The 20,214-nt window shown below is 37.4% G+C and overlaps 1 protein-coding gene across 1 annotated transcript in view; it reads left to right on the plus strand.

Annotated features, from left to right (window-relative positions):
* MYO16 (myosin XVI) overlaps positions 1 to 20,214 on the plus strand; it is a 305,367-nt gene that overhangs the window by 165,467 nt on the left and 119,686 nt on the right. The window contains exons 17-20 of the mRNA XM_010575622.1: positions 12,821 to 12,932; positions 16,311 to 16,428; positions 17,200 to 17,271; positions 17,881 to 18,022. Of these exons, the coding sequence (XP_010573924.1) occupies positions 12,821 to 12,932; positions 16,311 to 16,428; positions 17,200 to 17,271; positions 17,881 to 18,022 (444 nt within the window). The remainder of the gene's footprint in view (positions 1 to 12,820; positions 12,933 to 16,310; positions 16,429 to 17,199; positions 17,272 to 17,880; positions 18,023 to 20,214) is intronic.

The following is a 20,214-nucleotide window of genomic DNA, read 5'->3' on the forward strand; positions in this document are numbered from 1 at the left end:
CCGTAATGGGTAAATAATTGTTATTGATTAATTAATTATATTAATCCTCCATAAAATTGTCTCATTCCTGTGAAAATACTGTATATTTCGCAGTATTTCAAAAGTCACTAGAGTGACTAGTGTCTTAAGGGGCCTTAACTTTTTTTGGCAAAGTTAAAGGGCTTTAAAGGGATCTTACTCTTCAGAATTACTTGTTTAGTATACATACCTGAATAGACATGGCCATGCCTGCATGTAGGGGAAGAAGAGGGCTTCTTGTAAATCAGCTGGTCTGAAACTGATCCATGAACTACAGTCAGTGTTTATATGAAACAATTTGAAGTATATTATCAACATTTTAACTGGATACTGCTGAAAGTTACAGAGCACTTTTAAAATGTTGGATCTGATACTGTGGCTCTTAACCCAGTAAGCTTTATTTAATGAATCAGCATTTTAAAAGTAGCAAATGCTGGTGGAGAAGTGCCTTGAGGCTCATAAACTTAATGGCATCTACCCCGCAAGTACTGCCAAAGTAAGTCTGAATACAGGAATACAAAATTACTCTTGGTTGTAGGAGCAAAGTTCAAACACAATTTCTGAAGCATTTCAGGACAGGGGTTGGACCAGTTTGCACTTGCAGGCAGACTGACTTACTTTCTTTACATGTTCAGCAGTGCTCAATATTTGCTACTTTTTTATCATCATCGTGCTCCTTATTTAATGTATATTCAACTTCAAAATTATGCTTGTAAAGTGATAGTTCACAGAATTACGATCTCCTAAGTGCATCTGTCCTATAAAATACTGTATGATATGAGTCAGAGAAACAGCACTACAAGGTATACTGCCTTTATTATTTCTTCTCATGTCACCAGAGGTGTGAAAAATTCTGAGTCACTTCTGTTGTGCATTCATTTTTTTCTTTAGTGGAATTATCCTAGATTTACATTTTTATGTAATTGTAGGAACAGATGGCTTGAGTCTCTGATTTAAACCTGTTCCACGGGAATATCAGTATAATTTTAAAAAAAAAAGTGTACCTGAGCTTAGCCTAAACACAGTTGGCATTTTGAGAGTAAAGACCAAGCTGTATTTCTTTGCTTTCCATTTGAATATATCCACTGCCTGTAAAAACTTAGGTTCTTCATAGTACAAGTACACTTACAGAACTATTTGAAATTTTGTCTTAGGTAAATGTCAAGACAAAACTATTTACTGAGCAACACACAGGCTAATATAAGCTTTCTGTGCTGAAACCAGTTTACAAAAGACATATCTTAACGTGATTTTCTTAGTTTAGAAAAATAAAAGTGAGAGCTGTGTTCTGGCTATCACCAAATCTGTCTGCAGTGTTAAATTTATTAATTTTGTGCTGATACTTTACCTCTTGACATTAACAAAGTTATTCCTATTTTTGAAATGCTCATTTTGGTGCTTTATTGCACTAGTCATGAGCAGAAATCTGTGGTCTTAAATGGTTAGCAGTAACTTCAGCTCAGTGCTACTGCGTAGCATGGTTCAAAGGATGTAAAATTTGTTCAGATTGGAATAGGTTTAAAAGCTGGAGGAAAAAGGAAAAAAAAAGCAGTAAAACATGCCCCTTTTCCCTCAGAGAAAAACATTACCATGTTCTGTAAATGTGGTTTACTTCATTGATGTCAACTGTTTTGCTTTGTCTTTATCTCATTCCTGTTTACATATCAAACAGTGCTAAGTGCAAGGCAGCTTTTCCTCGCTAAGCAGAATACATTGTCCTCTCATATTCACATGAGAGATCTAAAGAAATAAAAATACTTGTTGTAATTTCTTATTCTGTGGCTTTGCAAATAAGTAGAGATTAGTGGAATTTATTTTTGAAAGATAATGTCTTTGCTTTATACACTCTATACCCTTCATCCCAGCGGTTTATGAAACATTTGTGAATCTATGAAGTCACTCATTCTCAGTCTAGCAAAACAGTCCTTAAGTTCGATGTTTAGTTATACCTAAATTAAACCTTGGGATTTAGCAAGTAGTCACAGGAATAGCTAACCTTTTAGAAAAAATTGGTGTATTTCAGAGAAAGGCTTCACAAATATTTAATGTGAGGACAGTAAACTGACCTAGTTGTAAGAAAACTGGTTTATAAATGGTTATATTTTGACTGGAACTAACACATATTTGAGGTACTATAATTTCCACCTTAGCTTAAAGTACAAATTAACTGATCTGATAATGTTGAATTTTCAGTGATGACCATTATGCTTAATCAGGGTTACTACCCTGAGCTGGATGGTAAGGAGGGATGGGGACTGCAAAGGCAACAGCCACACACTTCTCACATGATTGTGCAGGTACATGGTTCATTGAGCAGCACTAATAAGGGGAAGGAAGGGATTTAGCTTGTTAATCCATGCTTCTTAATACAATGTCACATTAAATGACACCCACAACATGCATATTGATTGTGTTAGAGCTGGCACCTGATTATGAAATGCTGCTTCATCCTCCTGTGACATTGGCGCTCTTGAGAATTTTCTAGCAACAAAGCATCAATTAATGAAGATTTTGTAATAAGAAATGTCCAATTAAAACTGGCTTTGTTTTAGACTTTATATAAAGACAGGTAGAGGCAAAAGAGAAGTCTGTGTGACTCATTGCAGAGTGTAGCAGAGACACCTCAGATGGTGCCATGCAAAAAGTACCATAGCTGTGTTGGGGCAGTGGTCCATTTGAGGTAATTAGCCTCACTGTTGTGCTTTCTGTACTACACCTAGGTCATATAGGTATAGGTCAGGAATCTTTGTGTAATGCTGCATTGCATTGTGTAGAAGTAAATGTATGGTAAGGTGATATGCCTAGAAATTACTTAGGCAATGGTTAGGGCAGCTTGAAGTCTAGGTCTCTAATACTACTTATCTCCTGCTGTCTCACTTAAACACCTCATCTGTCTTCCTTTCTTTCATAGTGAATCAAAGCTCAACATAGGGTGTCAACCTATAACTTCTGGTTGTGCTTCATCTTAACATTTATTATGATAGTAAGATTGAACTGAAATCAGTGGGATGAAGCACGGGCTTCAAGTTAGTTATGCATATGTGTTTTGCTGAGTTGGGACAATATACAGTGGTGGAATAAATCATTAATCTACTTCACAGTACATGTAAACCTGGCAAGAAAAGAATCTTCTTTCTTGTCGTTCCAGTGGCCCAAAATCACCAAATATGATGTCATGACGTGCATGGTCTGTGTCTGTTTTTAGAACAATTGCAACGTTTTATAAAAGCTAGCACTGGGAGGATACTTTGCGTTTTTTAATGACCATTTCAATTAAGGTCAAGCTGTAATAAAAGCCTTTACAACACTAGAAGTGTATGAATGCTTCTGACAGGCATATCTGAATCCATTCAGTCTAAGTGATGTGCTCTCCTCTAGGATATAAATACAGTATTTCCTACCAGTTGCCTATAAAGCTGACTTGTGAACCAGTTCATGCAAAGGAAGAGACAAGTCAGTTCTATTTCCTGCCTATATCCATAATTACAAAGAATTTGGATACCTCTGTGTGAGGGGAGAGGTATGCAGAAAATTGTATCAAGGATGAAGATGATGTTTTTAAACAGCCCAATTTCATTTCTCTGTTCTGAATTTCTTTAGCTGGACAACACATAATGGTTTTGGAGAATTACTGCACGACAGGTTTCCACATGACTATAGCACAAAACTAAAAAAAAAAAAAAAAAAAAGTATGGATTTTTTGTTCTTTAAGAACAAAAAAGTTCTGGCTTGTATAAATAAACATGAAGTATCAGGAGCTCTGCTTTAATAGCTATTTTGAATTAGTGAATGAATATTAAGTGGTTTATGTGTATGCCATTTTTATAAAAAAACCAAGGGATTTATAGACAAAATCTAGAATTTCTGATTCATAATATGATCTGCAGTGGCTTGTATTGCATAATTAAGTATTGATACAGAGTCCTGTATTTAGTTTATGTTAAATATTTATTCTTTGCTGCTTCCATGTGAATTCTTTACCCACTAATCTTGAACTCCTGTTAGCAAAATAAATGTACTAGATAGTGTGGTCAATTGTGCTAGAATAGGAGTTGAAGGTATTCTGGTTCTCTAGGAGTTAGCTAAGAGAAGTCCTACAAGTAGCGGAGAAACGACAGTGGGCGAGTGGATAAGAAGAAGAAAGCACACCATAAAAGTTGTAATTCCTCACAGGAACCAATTACCCTGGTATCTCAGAAAAGAACATATTATGATATTCAGCTCTTCTCATGCGTGGCGGGGGTTTTTTTGGTGTTGTTTTTTTTTTTCCTTTCACCAGCTATAGGAATATAAACAGAGAAAAATAATATTTTCCTTTGCTCTTGGTTTGAAAGGGGCCTCCAGAGATCTGGTCCAATCCTTTCTATCGAGACAGGATCTACTGTGCAGACAGTTTCTTTGAAAAGCTGTTGCAACAGCTACACAAAAGAAACAGAAAACTTAACTGATTCATAAAGTAATGCCAGGACTCTTCTAGCTGTGCTCACATTTGTGTTCCCAGTTCTTACCAGGAAGATGAATCTGTCATTCCTGAATCTTTAAACTTGTGATTTTCTGGCTCAGGACGATATTTGGAATAAGCAAAAGTTTCTGTAGTGACTTTCAGCCCTATCTTTTTTGCTACTTCATACAACATAAGAACTAAGATCTAAATAAAGATTGAATTCATTTAGTGTACATCTTTAGTTGGAAGCCCAGTAGAATAAAAATCTTATCCTCCCTGAATGTTTTTGTGCAAGAAAGAATTATTTTTCAGTCATCCTGCTAGACTTACAAATGAATAGTTTCATGTGGAAGGTATAAACCATTTATTGCCTAGATACGAAATCAAGCTAAGTTGAATTAGTTTGGAGGTGGTGGTGGTCACAGCATGTATCTTGACAATTATTTTGATACAGCTTGCATGGGATATCTTCATAAATTTTGTGAGTTTGACCCTGTGCCACAGCTCTTTCTAAAAGAACTGATGGAAATCTTCTGACTTACCTATAATACTGTTTCTCCAGATATTTTTAAGATGTAAAAAAATTCCTAAAAGAGGTTTCCTTTGATTTCTAGTTCGCAGAAGGTGATCACAGTGTCTGGAAATTTCATGATGGTAAATTGTTCATATCAGTTTTTCTTAAAATTTAAAGTTAATTTCTTTAAAATTTAAGTTTTCTAAATTTTTAAAGAAGAAAGACTGTTCAGAAGTTGATGTCCAAATAGTTATTTCCAAGGTGAGAAGACATTTTCGTCCTCATAAAGTAATAATGCTGTGCTATTTTATCTACTAGATAAACTAGTGAATAGGGTTGCTGACCTAAGCAGAAGAGTTGCAGTGCACAAATATACTCTTCCTATTTTGACTCATCCTTTGGTAGGGCTCTGATGTTTAAGATTGTTCTGATTTTAGAACACTGTCATCTCTTATTTCTAAATAAAACTTACCTGTCCTCAGATATCTTAACGGCTCCAAAAGCCATGTTCAATTTTTGTGTTTTAGGGACTGTTCAAAGGTCAAGGTAATGTCCCCAGCAATTCAAGACCTACCTTTTCTTGGTCTCCCACTCTTCTGGGGCTAAAATTACTGTTTTTATATGAGGTCCAAAAAACTCCCAACATTTCTGAGAAGTAAGTTCAGTGTGTTTCATAGGATCATAGGATAATTCATTTTGGCAGGGACTTCAGGACGTCCCTAGGGCACCACCTGCTCCAAGCAGGGCCAGCTGTGAGATCAGATCAGGTTGTTCAGAGCTTTGTCCAGTCAAGTCTTGAAAACCTCGAAGGATGTTTTTGTCTCTGGAGCCTTCCTTTCCCTGGGCTGAACAAGCCTTGCTCACTCAACAAGCCTCCCACATCATGTCTCCAGCCCTGACCATTGTGGTGGCCTTCCACTGATCTCACTCCAGTTTAGCAATGTCTTCTGTGTATCGTGTGTGCATGCGCAAAGCTGGCTGCAATATGTAGATGTGGTCTAAGAGTGAGTGTTGGGCAGGGGGAAACAACCCCCAGTCTCCTGGCAATGCTCCTGGTGGTGCAGCCCTGGATGCTGCCAGCCGTTTCTGCTGCCAGGGCTCATTGCTGGCTACTGCCCAGCTCACTGCCCTCAGGGCCCCCAGGGCCTTTTCCCCAGAGCTGCTCCTCAGCTCATCAGCCTGTATCATTGCAAGGGTTTATTCCTTCCCACCTGCAGGACTTTGCGCTTGTCTTTGCTGAATTTCATGAAGTTCCTGTTGGCCCATTCCTTCAGCCTGTAAAGGGCAGCCCTACCCTCCAGCATATTTGCTGTTCCCCCCAGTTTGACGTCGTCTGCAAACTTGATAGGAATGCAGTATCAAAATCCAGAAGAAGTGAGCGTTGGAAATTATCTTCGTCTTAGTTCTAGTACAGTACCTTCACATTTTGCATCTCCTTGAAATTGGCTCATTTCTCTAAGATCTGTTTCATGCTCTACCATGCTATTCTTCTGTGTCCCTCAGGTCAGCTGTGTAAAGTAGTGGTATTTCCATGTCTATGGGTTTGGGCCCAAAGGACTGTAGGACCTTCCTCTTTGCAATATGTTTCTCAGTCTTCTGTAGGCTGAACGTTTTTGCTCTAAGTCATTTTTCTGATAGATTTTTCTATTGCTTTCCTCTGGATTTTCTCTAACTGATCCTGATTTCCCTGAAATGGGATGCCCAAAATCACACAGAATACTCCAGTTGAAGCTTTACCATGCTAAGTATTTCATGCCTCTTATATTGGCACATGTAAATAAGGGTGTTACATATGATTCCCGTTTGGCTTAATTCCTTGACAAAATGTGCTTTCATCTGGTCTCTTGACTCTTTCTCTGACCAATAAACTAGGATAAATAACCTTATTCAGCCCCTTGCTTCTGTGTTTTTCTTTTTGTATTCAAGATAGGTCTGCTATTTCTAGTCTCAGCACAGCCCAGAAGCTTCAGAGTACTCTTGAGACCTCAAATGGGTAAATTGTTACGAGTATAAGCAATTAGAAAATGAAGCTTTTTGCTTATAACCAGTTTTTTTACTGAAGAGGTTAACTGTGATCGGTGAAACTCTTATTACCACAAGCAACATTTATTGCACTGAGTTATCAGCTATAATAAAGTTTCAAGACTAACAACTAATTTTGTATTCTCTTTCCCTTATATCAAGCCTGCTATAGCCCAGAAAGTTTTACAACAAAATGCAGGTGCGTCAGCACTCATCCTCTATCAGGAGAGGCATCAAGTAGCAAGCAGGTAGATGCTACCTAAAAAAAAAAAAAAATCCCTTCTCTTTCATCATAGGGCTTCATGCTAAATTTTTATGGTGACTTAGAACCACTTAATGATATAATCCCACCAAGAATTCTCTTAATTATCCATGATAGAATGTATTTACTTCAGGAAAGCCCTCTGAAAAGAAGTGTCCGTCTGGCAAAACCACGCTTCCTCTTCCCCTTTAATTGGAACCCAACTTTAACTGTCCTGACAAAAGGGTATTTCTGATGAAGTGGACACAACCTACTAATCTCTTTCAGACAGCTTCACTGTCATAAGTTATGAGTTGAACCACTGTAATGAACCAGATATTTCTGTATGATAAACAGCAATAATGTATATAGGTATGTGGCATAAGGTGGCTGTTCTTCTAGAATACTTGGAACATTTCAAGTGTTGGATTTTACAAATGCAAAGTGGTTAGGTGTTGGGATAGTTTTGATAATGCCTTATTTACTCTGCTAGTGTAATGCCAAAGTTTATAACAATCCTTAGGAAGGCTTGCTACTACAGTGTCCCTGTAGCAAGCCTTGGGATATCTGTGGTCAGCGTTGTGTACCACGGTGGTCTTTCCTCATTTAACAACTACAAACAGTACAGCTCGAAGTACCTGATGATCGTAGTTGTCTAAAGAGTTGATCAGTGCAAAGTACCATTTATTTGGCAACCTTTATTTGCTAGAAATCGGATAAGTTCCCTATGTGACATACATCAACAGTTCATATCTCCCTTGATGCGCTGATAATCACAGTCTCTAGACTTTGATGACTATAGCCAGGAAGTTTATAGATATATTGAATTCTGATCAGAGTGTGAGCCAGCTTTTCAAGATTGGGAGTAAATTCAGGGCCAAAAGGTGATTGTTTTGTATCTTTGCTTTGACTATGCTTCAAAATATCAAGAAAACTTAGTTTTGAAAGCCTGTGATGTTCTTCAGCTTCCCACTGAAAGAAGATGAACCTTCCTGAGTGGACTGTGCTAAGCTTTTCTGCCTTGGCATGAGCTAACTGAGAAGATGCAGCACTTAATTACCTGGGATGTGAAACATGAAGGTTCAATATAACCTCATGCCCTAGATGCTTTGAACTCACTTTGAAATGGACTGCCTGACACACTGAGTGGGGAAGTTCCAGACCTTTTCTGTGGGTCATGCCAACTATGAGACAGTTATCAGAAAAGGGGTTCCCTCTTCTCAGTTAAATCCCCTAATTGTCAAATTTGGAACTTGTTTATTTTTCTCTCTTCATAGATTTTATAAAAACATAACAGTTCTAATAGGAAAGACAAAATAAAAAGACTTCTTTCACCTTTTGTAATATGATAAGCAATATACTGAAAAATTACCACCGTTGATTTTTTCTTCTAGTCATTTTTTCCTTTTGAGAGACTAGAATAGATGAGATTGCTACAATGCTGGACATTAGAACTGTTAGAAGAAAAATCGGAAAGAAAAAACTATGTAGGTAGTCTCTTTTACATTGCTCAAGAAATTGTCTGATGCAACATTGTGTTCTACTGAAAGTGACTGTACTACAATGACTGATTAGTTCATTATCCTAAAAGAAACCCCAACTTTTTGTGGAACAGTAAAATAAACAGTCACTGATCACATGTCCTTAAAACTTTTGTGTGCTGATAAGCTGTCTGTGGAGAGTACTAGTCCGATGCAAATGTCAACATGGTAGCATTTAAACAAATGGTTGGACAGTCAGTAGAAAGGACTTAATTATTGGAACTGCATACACTGTTTGGTTCAGCAGTTTTACCAGAGATATAAATAACATTTGTCTGAGCAGCTACCTTCAACTAAAAGGCTCAGCTTCAGCCAAAATCTGAGAATCTTTTTCAAAAGCTGCAGTAAGCTAATGTGAATGTGCATTTGTAGAGTGAATTTGCACACGAGATATGCAAGTAAGGCTAGTGAAACTATGATAAGTAAGTCCACAATTGGTGTGCAGCCTGCATGCTTCGGATACTATGGAACATCATCTCTGGCCTGTATAGCAGTAGTACCTCTTTTACTAAAATTTTCAGCAACAAAGAATTCAGGAGTCACCAGGTCTGGTTTGTGTTTGGACACAGACTACCTTGTTGGAAACATCCAGGAGCATTACATATACTCTAGTAACAGCATAGGTTTTTATAAATATGATGCCTATAACACTATAGTTTACAATAACAAAAATCTAAGTGAAAATAATAACTAAAAGTTCACAATGGAAACTTTAACCAGTTTAATCCCTCTTCATCACTAGCGATGCAATACCATCCAGGCCACTTGAGTGTCAAAACACAAAAAAATGCACTATAAATATGAGAAAGGCTACACATATTAAAAAAAAGTTTACATTTTACAGAATAATGATGTATCTGCAAGGAAGGAATGTTCCATTATTATTAGGACTTTTGTGCTGTGACACATCTCTTTCCCATCTTTCCCCTTTCCTTATTTTTGTAGGAGAGGCAATAATTTAAACTTTCTTCTGGAAGCTGGTTCTTAAGCATAAATACGTGATAGTAGTAATATTAATACAAAGAGTGTCTAAGCCCTTTCCATGCTCAGGGCCTTTAAGGTGGAAAGAAGGAGATGCCAGGGAACTGCATGTTTCACATGCAAAAAAAATATAATCATTTATATGTCTGTCTAAATGTCACTAGAATGAACTTAACAACTATAAAATATGATTCTTTTGTCTAGCTAGTATATATTATACCCCCTACTCTGCTACACTGTGTACTTTCTGCATTTTGGAGTTGTATGACATCCATCAACAGTTCCAAGTACTCTATACAATTAATCCATCCTTAACATGCATATGCTTTATATTATAAACATACAACAGTTGAATGTGCATATCTTCAAAGCAATTTTCATATTTCATTAGTCCTTTAATAGTCTGGAAGATGAGTGGGGCTCATGACATGTTATAAAAGGATTTAATTGCTTTTAGACTGGGGAAACATTCTAAATTGAAGTGCATCTTAGAAAATGTCCAACTGCAGCCCTTTCCAAGAGCACCAGCACATCTGCTGATTAAATCTTCAGGAGATTTATGCTGGGAAAGTCAGATTCTCTTCCAACAAGCATGTCCCAGCAGATGCTGCAGTTTACGGATGGGTTGTTGGAGCCACAGGCACCTGGTTTGGCGGGTACCCATTTTGCCCCCTGCTGTATCAGCAAGAAGTGCTTGCGCTGAAGGCAAGAACTGATGCGTGTTGGTTCATATCACAGCTCAGCTCTTCTCCTCCAAAGGAGTGAGTGTTCTGGGTCACTTTGCTGTGCCATGGCCTGCTTTGATACGTGTTGGTAGTATTCATGCACCTTTTTGCTACGATACCACTAGCACTTTTAACTATGCTGAAAAGAGCTGGTTAAATGGGGTTGCTTAAATAAGAGAAGTATGCAATATTCTCTTCATAGGACAGGAAAGAGTATTCCCTGCTTAGTATGCAGAGAGGCAAAGAATTATTTAGGGACAGCACCAGTGAGGAGGCTTTTTTTGCAGAAATGGCCATAAGCTTCCAACTCCTCCAACCATTCAACAATAGGATATTTTGACAGCAGAGTAGCTGCCGCTGTTAATCTCCTAATTACGGATCAAAAATGCCACCAACACATGATGCATAACACTGAACTGGTATAAGCTCATGCAGCAGTTTGGAACAGTGGAAAATTTTCTGCTGGATTAACCTTTATACCAGTAGGTTCTATGCCAGATTCAGTATCAGCTGTATTCTAGCCTCCTTTTGAAACCTACAGACACTGTAAAAAAAAAAAAAAAAGAAAAAAACTAGAAAGCTGGCATATACTTTGTATCATCTGCTGTAGCTAATTTGACAGCTATGCTATCATTTGTATCTACCTGATTTGCACAAAATTAAGGTTTTTAGTAACCTCAAGGAAATGGTGCAGTGCTCTGGCAGTGATGCTCACAGACCCACGTTCTCAAAGGCTGTGTTAATTCACCGGCTGTAGCCACTGATGTGAGGCTTGTTTGTACTTGAAATATCTGCTGACTGAGTTCTCCTGTGGGTGCAAAAAGTGCTTATGCACCCAGGCACATGGTGTTCTCCCCATCATTCTTCCTCTGGCCACCTCCTGGGGTAACATAAGCCATTATCACTCTAAGGGAGATCCACACTGGTAAATCTGGTATCAATCCACTAAAAACGTGCTCTGCATTTCATCACATATACCTCATAAACCTCATTATCAGTTAGAAAAGTGCAAATACTAAATCATTCTTCCATGTGTTTCCAAAAGCTTCACACATTCACGTAAAAGGCCACCTTTACAAGAGCTACCACCCTAGTTACTACAGCGTTGCCAGACTTTCTGTGGTAATAGGAGTTTTATTTTGAAACCGTGTCTCCTCTATAGTGCAATTAGAATAGGATTGTGAACAAGAATTGTCAGAAATTAAACCAGTATTGTTTCCCGTCTTTATGTGTCAGATCATGGACTGAACATTATTAGAGAGCAGAATAATTGTGGGGAATTTTTGTTGTTGTAATTGTGGTGAAAGGATGAGGGGTGGAGTGTGTGTAAATTGTCCACCTTTGTTGGTGTTGTGATGAGCTTATTTTGATTTAGGTGTGGGGAATTCTTTTGTTGATGTAAGTGACGTTTGTGAAGATTGTAGATTGTGTGATGAATGTGTATTTTAATGATAATGATAATTTAATGATAATGATAAAACAAAACATCTTTTTACATTCTCAGCATGATGTAATTAAAAATCACATCCCACAAGATATTCAGCCGCCTCATTCTTAGTGATCTCAGCTCTATGAAGATGCCTGAGCACTTTTAAAAATCTGGCCTATAGACATATTTTAAGAGGGTCAAAATACACTGCTGTAAAGGTTAAGATTACTGCTCTTCTCAGTAGTCTGTTGTACTATAGCTTTTGATTATTCTATTTTGTGTTACTGCTTTTTATGTTGGTTCTTTTTTTTTTCTTCCCTGAGTTAGCTGCTGCACTAGGTGTCTCTCTTTCTCTCTTCCAATCATTATTTTGGGGCAGGTTTGTAAAATTTCATTTTGCTTCACAGTGTGCAAAGCAGTACAGCTTAAGGGCTATATATACATTTACTACTCTCTGCACTTAGTTACTACGTTGTTCTAAGAGATGCTGAGTATACCTGTCACCCAGGGAGAGAATGATCACCATGGGATCAGGCAGATAAGAGCTGATCTATTCCCTAGCCAGCAGGAGGGGAGTTTAAAGCAGTCAGAGTTATCAGAGGATCTCCTCAAATCTTCCTTCTGAAGGGGAATCTGTGGTAGTGCAAGAAAGGCAAAACTGTCAGTGGTATAAATTAAATCTGAAGTTTTAGCTTACATGTAGGGCTAAAGTTGGCAGGGGGGGAGCCTTAAGCAAAAGCTTAAGGAAAGAAATAAGGAGTATTCTGTCACTGATACTGTTTCCTCCAAAGGCTGAAAAAAATCTGTAATAAACCTCTGGTTAGAAGGGCAAAGCTAGCTTTTACCCTCAAAAGTTTGATTGTGCACCAGCCTTGTAAATACTACATATGCTTTCCTCTGTGCAGGTATCTAAGCCAGACCGTACTGGAAGAGACAGTGTTAACAGCCAACCGTCAAAACAGGGAGAAATTAGCCATACTAAAACAAGCTCTAGGTGCTGTGGGATTCAATAGCCTGGTAAGTTACACAAGCTTATGTTATTCGTGGCTAAAATCACCATATTAGTTAAAAGTGAGTCAAAAGGAACTCTTGCTGATAACCTTTTGTGGGGAAAAGAAGTGCCATTCTGTCTTTCTTTCTGTTCGTTAAGACATTGGAACAATATACAGTACTAGTTCACTCCAGGAAAATTACTGTAATCACTTTTAATTAGATACAGCGCCAACAATGTAAATCTTTTTCATTCTTAAAGATTCACAAAACAGCTTCAAGGTATAATACTCTGAACAATTAAAATTACAGAGATAAAAAGAAACAATCAAATCCCATATGAGAGAAACCTCATAAAACCAACACGAATTTTTTCCTCTTCCTGATTATTTCCCTGTCCCTTTTAATTTTGTGAAAAACTCATTCCAAATGCCTTTGCTAGCAGCACCTGAAAAGAAATACATATTTAGTCAAACAAAATTAGGGCTGGGTAACTTGAAAGAGCTGGCCTAACCCCCAAAAAAGCAACAAGAAGATAGGTCTGATGTTTGTCTTCAAGCCCATAACGCTAACGAAGAAGATAATTTGGAAAATAAATCAAGAAGTGGTTCCGGAGGACAGAGGTGTGACAGGAATCAGAAGAAACGGAGGGCTGAGTATAAGAACTCATGTAAATTGTGTAATTCCTTTCAGGATGCTAGAATATTTAACAAACTCCCCATATTGCTTACATATGTATATGCTACCTAGCACACTGTAGCTGGGACACTTCTGCAAAACAAATGTATAAGCAACAGTAGTTCTAGAAAGAGGTAAAAACTTATTTACCCCTACATAATATTTAGCATCACAAGAAAAATATGGAGGACAAGTTAATGTAACAGTATGCTAGATTATCATAAGAGCTGACAGATGGGCAACAACTGTAATAAAAAGTGTTCAAGGGCTATCAGCAAAAAAAATTGTGAGTCTGCTGAAGTTGTTATTTAGGTGTGAGGTAGGCTTTTGTGGTGATGGTACATCATGTAGTTGGGCATTCCCCAGTTAAGGTAGAAACAAATGTTCTTTGGTAACCTATGCCACCTTTTAATATAAAGTAGTGTGGGTTTTTTTCGTGAATATTCATGTGGCCATGTACAAAATTGAATACATATGGCTATATTTGACAGAATTATACCTTACTCTTAGTGGCTCAAGCTCTGCACCTGTAGACTTCACTAGCAAAAGTTCCAGGCACTTCTGCATTTAGCTCAGTGTTCACAGATGGGCGAATCTCTCTAGGTCTTCCATTAAATTTTCTGTTCTGTTCAGCCCGTAAATAAATAACTGAATGCATAATGAATCACATTCTAGAAGCCTGCAGAAACTGTCTAAGAACACTTTGCATAACAGTATTCTTTTGGATCTAGTACTTCAACTTCACTTTGCTCGGAGTTCTTGAAAGGAAGTAAGTTGCCTCTCAGAAGAACGTACATCACCTTCAAGGCTCCTCTATATCCAGACAGCATTAGAATAAACATTTAGGAGGCTAGAAATCTGTGGAGCTCCAGAGTACTGCAGGCTGATCTCCTGTGCTGGAGGTTAGAGGGGAATATGTAGATAAAACACATCTAAAATTTCTACCCATTACTTCTGAGGTACATGGAAAGCTCTGTATGTATTACTCCTTGACCATCTAGCCACATTTAATGATAGAGGAGATTAACTTTTTGAAGAACTACATAAAAATTCCTTAGCAGTCTTTAATGGTATCTTGCAAAGTATGTTAATGTTTATTAAAAAATTGTTTTAAAGTTGAGGGAGCATGCATCTTCGAGCACAATGAGAAAATGTTTGAGATTCTGGAACGTGAAATAAACCCGAGGCCTTAGCAAATCACCAGAATAAACATCTGTCCCAGCCTGCTGCAGTTCAGTGCTGTACAGTCATCCCCAAACCAGTTCTGAACAATTTAACAAACAAGCAAGAAGTATGCTGTACTAGTGTGCCGTTCCATCTTGCCTAAGAGGCCTTCCTAAGAAGCAGGGTATAGCACCCTGGTTTGAATGCCATATTAGCATGACAGTTCTTCTGTTGTAAGAGCTATCTTATTCAGACTTCGCCTGTATATATTGCTTTTTTTAATCTTCAGCTTTGGTACTGTGTAATACAAAAATACGGTCTTGCCCTATTTACATCCGTCTCATACAGTAAGAGATCGAAGTTCTTGTCTTAAAATGTAGTTCAGAGAATCAAATTTGCTTAAACAGCACTGGAAGCGCTGTTGTCTGTACCCCAGAAAGACTGAGCTTTTTTTAATGTCCTCTGATGATGGGTGTATTTATTAGAGAAAGGAAGAAGAAGAAGAAGAAAAGCTGGGGTTTTTTGACATGTTTCTTTTGCAAACTGATGAAAAGTCATCCAAGCTTGGTTTCAGTGTGTTCTGAATTCATTGCAGTCAGCTGAGAATAAAGGGGATGTATTAGCTATTTCATTTGTAGTGTATTTTTTAATCTTATTCTGAAAATTCCAGTATGTGAGACTTCTCACTGCCACTTCTACTGTTTCAGTAGAATCAGGTTCCAAATATTATTTTTCAAAAATATTTCCTGAATTATCTATTAACTTTGCTGTGCATAATGCCATCTAATGCTATAGTGGATATCAGGTTCCCTGTTCTACAGTTTTTAAGGAGCACCATTGTTATGTAACTGACCTTAAAAAAACCTTCCAAACCCACACAATGTTTTCCATGTCTTAGCATTTTTGGTTCATATTTCATGGATCATTTTTTTGCTTGAATTTAAAAACATAAAAAGACCCCAAACAAACAAGAAATTAGTTCTCTTCTTGCGGTGGTAAAAATGAGGCCAGGAAAAATCTAAAACATAACATGCAATCATGGGGGGAATGTGTGGGTAAGGGAGATTGCTTTTGTTTCTTTAGACCTTAATTACAGCTTTTACTACCAGGAACCTGTTACAATTTAGAGCTAGACACTTTGTTTGTGAATACAGTTGGCTGAGGAAAAACCAAACCTTGCTATTCCCAGATACAGAAATTGTCTTGATGGAAATTCTCTATGGAGAAGATACGTTTATTTCTTGCAGAAATAATGCATCCATTAAAGATACTTCAGTATTTTTTATCACATTCTGAAAAACTTTTTTAACTCAGTAGTTAATGTGATTTACATTAAAACAAAAGAAAAAAAAAGGTAATCTTGTTGTTTTATGTCCTAGATAGGTTCCAGTTTGATTTTGAAATCCAAATTTCCTGTTAATAGTTCGCACATGAATACTTTTTAATGTAGCAAATGCTGATGATACAAACTAATAGAATTTGTATTTTTATAAAGCATTGCCTTTCACTGGTGTGCCCAACAGATCTCTTCTTTATCTTTAATTCTGCATAAAATATGTGCAGGAGGTGGAGAACCTGTTTGTAATTCTCTCAGCAATTCTGCATCTTGGAGACATTCGCTTTACGGCTCTGACAGACGCTGAGACAGCATTCGTGTCAGACCTGCAGCTACTGGAACAAGGTCAGTAGGATGTGACCTTGGAGCGCTGCCCACTTGGTCCCTCAGCAGGACAGTTGCGCTGATCCACCAACAGATGGAAACACAATTCCAGGGAGACCAAAAAGATGACCTCTGAAAATTCATGTTACTGTGGGAAGGCATTATCCAATTGACTTCAATGTTTTATAAACTACAGATTTTTATGGGATGAAATAAAATGCTAGTATTGCAAATTATCTAATTTAATGTCTTATTTAATGGTATCATTTGCCAAAAGAAATCGTACAGTGCACTTTGTGCAGTCTTCTTTTAAAATGCTCTTGCGCTGCTTGTCAACAGCTGAACAATTTGCATGGAATTGAATTCCTTACATTCAAAATCTGTGTCTTAAAAGGGTCTCTTGTTTCCCTGCTTTGAAGTTTGCCCTCTTAGTCACTAACAAATCTCCTCAAAGTGGCTTATGGATACAGAATGTCAGTAAGTAGCATACCTTAACTCTAATATGAGAGGAAGTCTGCCAAGCCCTGGGGAAAGACCCGAGAATCTTTAAAGGGGAAAGAAAGCTGTAATGTAATATACAGATATGTTCAAACTTCACAAAATGCTGATTATAGTAACCCAATTTTATGTGTTTGTTAATTCTGATTACTCCTATGACAGCACTCTTTCCTTTAATGTGTCGGTTCTTTCACTATTAAAAAATGGCATCTACATAAGAAAATCTGTAATAAAAAAATCCCAAACACAGTAGATCACAGATCAGGCATTCTTGAAATTCTCTTTTCATTTCAGTTGCGGGGATGCTGCAGGTTTCACCAGATGAGCTTGCTTCAGCCTTAACAACTGATGTTCAGTATTTTAAAGGTAATCTTTTCCAAGCTTACGTTCTCATAGATCAGACCTGGTGGCATTTTGATCCTTCTGATTTGAGAATTTTAAAAGCAGATAATTTTTGTTTCTTATTTCTTGTATGGTCTTGTAAATTTTCTCTCTGAGGAATACATGGGATTACCTGCCATGCAGTAAGTCAGACTGGGCCACTGAATTAGAAATGTCTTTGTAATATGGAGCAAAGCAGTTCTGCAGTCTGACGCTGATGGACTCCTAACTTGATTAATCTTACAAAAGTATGTCAAGATAACAGATTAGATATTAGTGCTAGAACTCAAGTCAACAGGGGTGTCCTGAAAAAGAAAAAAAGTTTTTAAAAAGTTCTTTCCAGTAAAATGCTAGTTCTGTGTGGTACTCATACCCTTTTCTATTGAAAAAAGTACAAATGTACATGTTTCCAAACTGAAGATCTTGTGAGTGTTGACAGTCTTCTCATCTTTCACTGGAGGCTTCAGAAAAAACTAACACCATGTATAGGTTTGGCAAAGGAGAAGTAACTGTAACTACATTTATTGTAACTAAAATTACTTAAGGCAAGCTTTACAACATGCTTTCATCTCCATTTTCTGCTTTCTCTTTTAGGAGACATGATTGTACGGAGGCATACTATAGAGATAGCAGAATTTTACCGCGATCTCTTGGCAAAATCTCTATATGGTCGTTTATTTAGCTTTTTAGTCAACACAATCAACTGCTACCTTCAAAATCAAGATGAGACTGGCAGGTAGGAGTGCCATTACAAACTATTAGGTGTGCCATTATCTGTTCAAATCCAGATCTGTAAAAGAAACATAATTCCATCATTTAAAGCATTTTATGATAGCATGGCAGTGATGCTTGAATCTTTAAATCACTGGCCATTCCTTCAAGTCATTTCCTCGGTAACATATTTGTTTATTTATTTGTTCGTGTAGGGGGACATGGTACTTAATGCAGTAATCTGGATTGGTGGTTAGAATTAGTAGCCTTTTAAGAGTTGAAAATGCAGAATAAGCAAACTCTTTCAACAAGCAGAAAACTGCTTGGTGTTTTTTTTAGTGCAGAATATGCTTTTTCTTTCTCCCCAAAACTATGACCTTAGCACAGGGTATTAAAACCAGAATTTTGTTCAAAGGCCTTCAACTGAATGTTTAAACTTCACTGAATTAAATGTTCTAAGAATGTTCTGGGTGTCTCTAGGTTATCATCTGCTAAATTCAATGCTGTTGCTATCCAGTATGGTTTCTTAGAAAAAAAGAATGCTAATTAATGTCGTCAGTGGAGCAGTCAAGAAACAAAGAAAACACAACAAAAAAAAAGAACTCTTAGTAGCATCAAAGTAGCGAACTAAGACAGTAGATCTTATTAAAGGATCATATGCAAGTGACTTAACCAAGGTTCAGCATCTCACATGCTCAGATGAGCTTTCTTGTGAACATTAAGTACAAGATGTCTTGGCATTATTGCTAAATGGAAAACCACAAATGACAGATGTGGAAATTCAGAAAAAGAGTAAGTATTTTTCCATTATATCATGTCTGCGTTGGCTTCATAGGACAAATATTTATCAGGTGCCCTCTTTTAGAGTTTGAAAACTTTACAATCTTACTTTTATTCCTATCCAATTCGTAGACCAATTAGTAATAAATCATATTTCTATAGGTGTAGCTAACAGAAAAGCTAGCATGCCTGAGTAACTCAGAGCTTTCTGCACACAAAAGCTTTCTGTCATTATACGTACCACCAGAGTGCCTAGCTTCTTGCTGGAGGCAAAGGGAAGGTTTGCCAGTAACATGGAATGGTTTTACTTGTCTGTTTCTGATTGTACAGCCCCTTAGAATTGCCTACACCTGGACAACCAAGCTAAAGCAACTTTCCAATCCATGTCCTAATTTGAAATACTGTGTTTAGAACAGGGAAGGACAGTGGCATGTGGTCACGTTCAAGTCTTCCCAATTCATTCCTGGGACTTACAGAACATGGGCTTAGCCCAGCGCACGTCTGTGACAGACAGCAATCCAGCTCAGGTATTCCTAATTACGGTGAGCTCATTTCTAGTGGTCATTGAGGAAGAAATCTAGAATCAGTATATTAAAAATCTATTAAAATTATTTGAAATAATTTTTCAATGTGTAATTTTGAAGTTTTGAAATCTGATATCTCACAATCTTTCAGAACAGGGTGTTGTGTACCTCTGTTGTTGAGTAAGGTAAACCTATAATTTCTAGGTATCATAAGATCTTCAAATAATGAAAGTAAAATCTGTTTGTATATTGTTTACCTTGCAGTCTCCTTTTAGTGCAGTCATATGTGTCTGAGGTGGCTTCTACCTTGTGGAAATACTTCTCAGTGAAACAATTTCTACCTGTGTGGTAACTTGAAGACTATGTGGTGTTCTAAGTCCCAGCTAAAACAGGACAGCTGTTTGATGTTGTCAGGAATGAGGAATTTGCAATAGTTTTATATTATACCTATGCTTGAAAAAGGGGAGTTCTTTTAGGCTGGCTAGAGGAAACTAACTGGCTTAGGATATATTAGCAATGCTGACAAGACATAATAAATTTTGGCAGGCCAAATTCAGCCTCAGGTGCCTTTCCAAACTTGAAGCTAAATAGCTTATTCTAAGTGAAAATGAAGTTGACTGTCCTTCATTGATATTTCAACCCCAGTTGAGTTAGCCAGCTTAAGATAAAAAAAATACCTCTCCTACCCCCACCTTTTTTTTTGGTCCAGCCTAATCATATTGCATAAGCTGTAGTAGTAAATCAAGGCATAGCACAGTTCAAGATGCAAGTTGGATTAATGCAGGTCATTTCATGAATCTGTGATTTGTGGTTCAGATTTACTTCGTATACATCTGAGCAATTCTATCAATTAGTGGCATTATACCTCCAGTTTGGTGCAGTTTTAATAAACCTCTTAATAAAGATCCACCAA

The sequence above is a fragment of the Haliaeetus leucocephalus genome, unplaced genomic scaffold, assembly GCF_000737465.1.
Source record: "Haliaeetus leucocephalus isolate CR32 unplaced genomic scaffold, Haliaeetus_leucocephalus-4.0 Scaffold495, whole genome shotgun sequence".
Lineage (NCBI taxonomy): Eukaryota > Metazoa > Chordata > Aves > Accipitriformes > Accipitridae > Haliaeetus > Haliaeetus leucocephalus.